Genomic DNA, 7,585 nt, shown 5'->3' with positions numbered 1-7,585 from the left:
TGAAATGGTTGCTGATAGAAGTTGAGTTTCTTCTCTAAATTGTATTTTTAAAAGCTTTTTAGACAGACCAGTGCACTGAACATCATTTACAAAAAAAAAAAAAAAAAAAAATAACAATTGAGAATCCAAATTGTTAAATTCTTCAAAAGGGGGACAGCATACCATCCGGGTTCAATAATTGATTTACCAATATTGTATTATCAAACTCATTTCCCAGAAAAGAGGGATTACTCAAAATGTCCCTGATTCCATGACAAAAAAAGTCTGGCAGTGAAATTATTTTATTTTGATTTTTTTATAAATAAAAGAGAAAAAAAAATGCAGACATGTTAATCGGGATTTTATCAATATAAAATTACAAACAAGAATGTTTGCCACCCAGCATTTTGGACCTAACAGGTTTATTATTCCACGGAGGTACGACTTCTGATCAACTGGCAAATTTGATCTTGCATGGATTATTTAAAGTATGGAACTCTAAACCATTTAACTCATAAGGGTTCAGAGAAAGAGTTTGTTGTACAACAGTTTTTTATTTTTATTTATTATTTTTTTTTGCGACACTACGAGGCCATAGTAGTATAGTAGCCAGGTCTAGAGAGCTAATGCAGTGAGTGACAGCAGGACGAGAGACATCTTTTGCCTTGGTTACCAACATTGATTTTCTTAGAGGTTCTTCTTTATTGCATTAATTTGTTTGTTTGTTTAATTGTTTATTTAAAAAGGGTTTCTGTCAGCAGGTGGCAGTATCTAATGTTATCGCTGGGGTATGTGGACTAGTAACTCCTCCCCTCTTCGCGCTGCTTCTGTTAAGTTCTTCCGGTGGACAACAACGGAATTATGTTATGTTTTTGCTCATTTTTGAGGGTCGTTGGATGAAAAATAGAATATTTCAGCTATAATAGCCGCTTTATACCCTGAGCTACAACGTTTGACTGTGACACAGAACCAACATGGACGTCCCGAACCCTCCTGAAGGTGAGCAGAGCTCTGCTGCAGCGCAGCCACGATGTTAGCCGCTCTAGCTAACTCGTGAATAAAGGTGCGGTTCCAGCGGCGCATTCTTTGCTTTAAATGTTGAGTTATGTGTAACGGAGGCATTTAGCTATTGCTGCCTCATATTTCAGGACATTCAAAACAATAGTCGACTAAAGCGCTGCACGTGTAAAATTAATCAGTAGCGTAAACGGTGAAAATAAATGAATAAAAATTGAAATAAAAGTAGAACCAACAAAGTTATAAGGTGACCATCAGTTAAAAGTCAAATTTAAACGAAGTTTTAATAGGCTTTAGGGCCATTCCACTTTATTTTTTCACCATTTAGTTAATCTTGAACATGCTCTTGTTTAAGAACTAAATGTACGCTCTTCAAGCTCCGACTAGATTATTCTACATTTGCAAAATTTTTCAAACGCAGTTTATTATTAGTGAAACCTTTTTTGATTTATAAAAAAATATTGATACGTGGGTGTTTATTTTTTTTTACTTTTGCATCTGGGCCATCTCAGAACTGGTTCAGCTCGGAAAGTACAGATTGGTGTTGGTTTTCCTTTGCATGATAATCTCTTCTTTTTTTCAGTCACTTGTTCTCTAACCTCCTTCCTGTCTGAGCACAATCTCTGTCAAGAGTAGTGTTTTCCCCTTGTTGCAGGAAGAAAAATTTAGAAGAAAAGCTTCTTCTAGATCTTCTCCTCTGACATCTGTGTTCTGACAGGACCCAGTGACCTTGTAAAGCAGCTTACTGTAGATGGAATCTGATATTCTCCATTGCTTTACACTGAATTGTTGCTTGAATAATTCTCAGAATGCTATTTAAACAGTCGCAGCAACAAATACTGGTACATTTCTATTGATTTAATCAACTTTTTTTGCTAAATGTAACTTCAATAAAATAATATATTTCAGGTTTACTGTGTATAAGTAAATATGAGTTTCACTCAATTAAGAAAATGAAAAATGCTCTTTAAATCAAAAGCAGCTGAAGTACCAGTTAAAAGAAAATGCTTGTCAAATTAATCGTGGTCAGAAATGAGAAGAAATTATTTAAGACAAGACAGCCTTTTCCAGGTTAAACTTTTGGGCGTATATATTTTTTTTAGGATATTTTTGTTTTTCTTATGACTGTATTTATGAACAAAAAAGAACATTAAACACTAACTCAAAGTGTGAAACACACCTTGGTCCTTGGGATGTCAAAGTTAAAGTAGACGTAGATTCAATTAGTAAAAACATTCAAACTAAAACAGATTAAAGATTGCCAAGGTCTTGAAAAATTAGGCTGAATGGTCCTTTAGCCATTTCTTGACTAGAAGCTGCAATCCGAAGCCAACTTCAGTTTCGTGTCTAACCAGCTGTTTCTAAAAGTCCAGGAAATGTTAAAGAATGTTAAGTTATATACATTTTTATTGATTTTTGGTTGCAAATTCATCTGATTCTCCGTATCCTTTCCTTTTTCAGATCAAGAGCTGAGGAATGTGATTGACAAACTGGCCCAGTTTGTGGCTCGGAATGGGCCTGAGTTTGAAAAGATGACCATGGAGAAGCAGAAGGACAACCCAAAATTCTCCTTCCTATTTGGGGGAGAATATTTCAGCTACTATAAGTGCAAGCTTGCTATGGAGCAACAGCAACGTATGTAGTTAAAGACACAAAGCAGTTAATGTAATGTAGCGGCACCATTCAGTTCTGACTTTTGCAGTGACATTGTGAAAGCAAAATCACTGATGTCCCTAAATGAGCATTTTATTAGGCCCAGGATTAATGCATCTCAGAGGAGCTGACTCGAAATAGAAGTGTCTAACAGAGATCATTTATGTCTGTGGGAGAGTGGGCAAGAATTGGAGCCTTCTTACAGCACAGGAATCAGTAGTGCCAGTTGGCTGGTTAATGAAGTAAAATGATTGAGCTGAATACAAAATGGTAGATGGTGTCTAGTCAGACTCAAAGTATCCATGTTTGCGTTTACTACTCTGTTCACGTTGCTGACATGCTTGTTAAATTTTAAGTGAGAATATGTGAAGCCAAGTTATTTTACCTCATTAACAAGTGCCACTTCAGCCAAAGATTTTAGTGGTTAATGTAAATAACATTTCTACCATTGAACCGATTAGAAGTCGGCAAAACTCTGGATGAGGGGATTTCTGAATCTCACTTCACTCCAGCGGGGGAAATACTACAAGCCTCAGTTGTAGCTCAGCAGCACTAAACACAAGTCCAGCTCAGAGAGAACACTCTGATGAAAGTGTGTTTAAAAGGTAAAGCTGATCAGTGAGAAGCTTGTTTCCCCAGCTTCTCAGTGACGAGCGTGTACAGAAGGAGCTCCACGGGACAACCGAGAACAAAACTGTTCCTCTGTCTCTGGGGAGATCACCTTGGCAGCTTTAGCAGGAATTTGACTGCCATGAGGGTCGCAGCCCTCCTTCAGTTACTCAATGCAAAACAACCAGGATAGAATACAATAGGGCTGGGCCGAAAGGGGCCGGGCCAGGTAAGGGCCTGCAGTGCAAAAAGGCCTGAAGTGGGGGTCATGAAATGATTTTCAGAATCATAGTGATGTGACCCCGAAGTGTATGTATGGCCAAAAGAGAAGGTATAAAGTAAATAAATATATCATGAAATAAACAAATGTACGATTAAATAATCTACAGTATTGTATAGCTTTAAAATAATTTTTAGAAACTTAAATTAATTTAAAAGTACTTGCATTGATTTGACTCCATAAGTTTTATTTTTTAATAAATGGAGGAAAATAATTTTTTTAGAGGGTTGTCAGTCTCTGAAGTCGGCAAAACTCTGAATGAGGGGATTTTTGGAGTAAAAAATTCCTGTTATTTTGGTAGTAAAGGTCACAGGCAGAAAAGTTTGGAAACTGCTCTATTATCTTATAATAGGTGGAATTCCTCACCAGGTTATGAATATGATAAATTTGTCCTTTAGAAAAAAAATTAGACACCTGTATAAGTTTTCAAATATGATTTTTTTTATAACAAAACTATTTTTACAGTTAAAGTATGGGTTTTAACCACTCTAAACCTAGAAAAACCCATGTGTATGGATGGTCCGTGTACAGGCAGTTTGTTGTTTTTGTTTGAAATGAAAAAACAAAAATAGACTAATTTTTTCGTTTATTAAACCAAAATCTGAAATCGGACATCTCAGCTCGGTTCGTTATCCAATTTACCATTTAGTGCACAAAACAGAAATACAGAAATGGGGGAAAAAAAGGGTTACGAGCGCTCAGTTTCGATTTTCATCATTCCATTTTTGACAAGAGGTCTGACCCAGAGGTTCTCTCTGTCCGGTTTACACACGGGGACCGTATCACACATAGACATTATGCAGGCTGCAGACAGACAAGCTTTTTCATTTCATGCTGTAGTATTTTCTGCCAACTCCAAGTCAGTTTAAATAATGCTCCTGTAAGAAACATAATACCGGGCATCTGGTCACCGAAAAAATGGTTAGCCTGAGTTTTTATTTTGAAAAGCCAGAGCGCGGTGGCTTGATTTCCCACACCAGCTTGCAGCCATACCTCCCTCGTCTCCGGACCAGCAAGATGGCCTCCATTGTACTGCACCACCAGCAGCGGTAAATAGAGGTAAGTATAGTATTAATTAGACACAAGTTGTTTAAAGATGTTTTTAGGCTAGAAAGTAGACCTCGTAGTTTCTTCTATGCACTTAGTTCATCCAAAATTAGGCTTCTTAGAAATGTTCTCTGGAGTTTTTGGCGCAGCATAGCTCCGCTAACGGGGCCAGGCGGCACCAGGCTCAGCGGGTGGGTGGAGTGTGTTTTCCCCGCTAACCGTGGCCTGATCTCGGCAAGTCACCCTGTCGTTTTCCGCTGCTTGTTATCTGTTCATAGCGTCTCAAAGTGTAATATGAAGAGTTTGATGTCTTTGTGGGCTATATGTGCTGTTTGATTCATGTACCAAAATATAATATTCTTCTCTAGAGAGTTCAATACTTCTGAAGATATATTCTTCTTAACTTTGCCACAGTGTTTTCTTCCAATTCCAGTTGCTAATATCTCCTTCCCTTTGAAAATTCTTTGTGTATGTGTGAAATATATTCTTGCCTTCGATTGGCTTCTTACGTGCAGTATGAACTTTTTAAAATTGTTTTTTATTGTTCCTGACAGGCATCTCTTCAGGAGAGGCCTCAGCTCCAGGTTTAGGATGCAGCTTCCCAGAATCTCCCAGTGATTCTCTTCCTCCTCCTGACATGGTCTTCTTCACTGTCTCATCTTTTATATACACAAATTATAGGAATATCTTTTTATGATTCCTTGAACATGGGCTGAAAATCTGCTTTTGTTGTTTTAATAAATACATTTTTATGAATAAATTTATTCCTGATTATTTTATAAGATATGAGTTTGATAAGAAAATAAGTTTGGTAAGTGTCTAGTAAGTATTGTAAATAAATCATCCAGTTATAAAGCACCAACTGACTGGATACAGGTTGGTAAAATTTTAATATGAAATAATTCTTTTGTTTTTTTTAGTTATCCAGCGCAAAGGAATAATGGAGAGAATCAACTCAAAAGTTATGTTTAATCAGTTGAGACCAATTTATAAGCAAATCTTGTGAAGGGGACAAAGGTTTTCATATTTTGTTGGACAGTGATACTTCACTTATAAAAGTGTGAAAAAGTATCATGAGGTGATAAACCACGGAAGAGGATTAGGGCCCCTTAACATTTAGCTAACACCAGCATTATTATTTCTTTAGAAAGTCAGAATTCTGATTTAAAAAAAAAAATCAGAATTTTGAAATTAAAATTGGAATTCTAACTTTTTTCTGTGGCCCTCATATTCTTCCTAGATAATTATTTATTTAGTTAAGCTTTTATAATTTCATAAAATTGGTGCATTATTTTAAACATTTCCTACTTGTTAGATATTGGAAATGGCTACATTTTCATTGTATCTTTTGGACAGTCATACTCTGTGTGTTTGTCACATAACATTTTATAATCGGTAAATGTGCGGCAAAAACTAGTGGTGGTAGAGGGCCACATTGGGTTCAACTTGGGGAATGTTGTCTGATGCGAGTTTTAAACCAATTCCAGGTCACTTTGTTCAATCAATGATTGGTTTATTCTGTTTTAGATTTTCTTGCTTTGAACATTGAGAGAAGGACTGAGACACAGACTGACAAGGTCAATAATGCATAAGAGCTAACATAATTCGATAAGGCAACATAAGTCAACAGAAATCATGACGACTCTGCTCACCCAACTTCCAACACATAAAGCCAGCGCGTCAGTAACAGTGCCAGTCATACCTGGTGACGGTCACGCCCACCTCGACACACCCAGCACCCTAACAAAGACAATTGCCATTTCAACATAAATATTCTAATTCCAAAGGAGAAAACAGAAAACCAGTATGTGGACTAATATTGACACTTCTCCTTAATATTTGGTTGCACAGCCTTTGGCAGCAATGACAATCCTCCAAACGTTTATTATATTCATATAAACTTCTTGCATTTCTGTGGTGGCATTTTCTTCCACACTTCTTTTACAATATGCTCAAGCTCTTGTACATTTGCAGGGTTCCTTTCTCCAATGGCAGATTTCATCACCACCCAAAGATTTTCAACTGGATTGAGATCAGGACTCATAGCTGGCCATTTTAAAACAGTCAATTTTTCCCTTTCAACCATGCCTACGTGCTTTTTGAGGTGTGCTTTGGGTCGTTATCTTGCTGGAGGACCCAGGATCTTCACCTCAAACCAAGTTTCCTTACATTGGGCAAGACATTTCGCTCTAGAATTGCATGATGATCTTCTGATTTCATGATGCCTGTGATACGGTCAAGGCCTCCAGTACCAGATGCCGCAAAGCAGCCCCACAGTATTATGGATCCTTCACCATGCTTGACTGTTGGCATAGTGTTTTTTTCTTTAAAGGCTTCATTGCGCTCCCCGTAAACATACTGTTTGCGTGAATTACCAAAAATCTCCACATTAGTTTCATCTGTCCATCAAATATTGTCCCAGAAGGCTTGAGGTTTGTCCAGGTTCTCTTTTGTGAAGGTCAAGCGTTCTTTTTTATGTCTTTTCTTCAGCAATGGGGTCTTCGTTGGCCTCCGCCCATAAAGCCCCACTTTTAGTGTGCGGCGTGTGGCACTTGTTAAACAATCACACCAGACTGCTCCAGGTTGGTCTTTAGGTATTTAGATGTTAGACGTGGTGTTTTTTCCACCATTTGCACCAACCGTCGAAGACTTCTGTCATCAATTTTTCTCTTCCCCCGACGTCCAGGGAGATTCTTGATCGTTCCATGCCTGGAAAACTTCTTAATAACATTACACACCGTTGAAACAGGGATACCAAGGTCTTTGGCGATGGCTTTATACCCTTTGGAGGACTTGTGCTTGAAAATAATAGCATTTCTTATGTCCTCAGACAGCTCCTTTGTCTTTACCATTGTCACATGTGGAGATGAACTAACAGGTGGCTTTTTTAAAGCACCAACATGATTATTCATTGGTTAATTCATGTCACATGTGTGGAGGCAGTCCATCCCAAGTGATCTTTATGTGTGATTTGCAACAGGTGAGTCAAATTGGGTTTTC

The 7,585-nt window shown here is 37.6% G+C and overlaps 1 protein-coding gene across 1 annotated transcript in view; it reads left to right on the top strand.

Annotated features, from left to right (window-relative positions):
* Nucleotides 1-763: 763 nt before the first annotated feature.
* The window catches only part of LOC106942948 (calcium homeostasis endoplasmic reticulum protein-like), an 11,267-nt gene continuing 4,445 nt past the window's right edge, over nucleotides 764-7,585 (top strand). The window contains exons 1-2 of the mRNA XM_015026301.1: nucleotides 764-978; nucleotides 2,458-2,631. Coding sequence (XP_014881787.1) covers nucleotides 954-978; nucleotides 2,458-2,631 — 199 coding nt within the window. The 5' untranslated portion in view covers nucleotides 764-953. The remainder of the gene's footprint in view (nucleotides 979-2,457; nucleotides 2,632-7,585) is intronic.

This window comes from Poecilia latipinna, unplaced genomic scaffold (assembly GCF_001443285.1).
Source record: "Poecilia latipinna isolate Pla-1442-1.1 unplaced genomic scaffold, P_latipinna-1.0 Scaffold4711, whole genome shotgun sequence".
Classification (NCBI taxonomy): Eukaryota; Metazoa; Chordata; class Actinopteri; order Cyprinodontiformes; family Poeciliidae; genus Poecilia; species Poecilia latipinna.
This window is presented reverse-complemented; position numbering and strand designations above follow the sequence as displayed.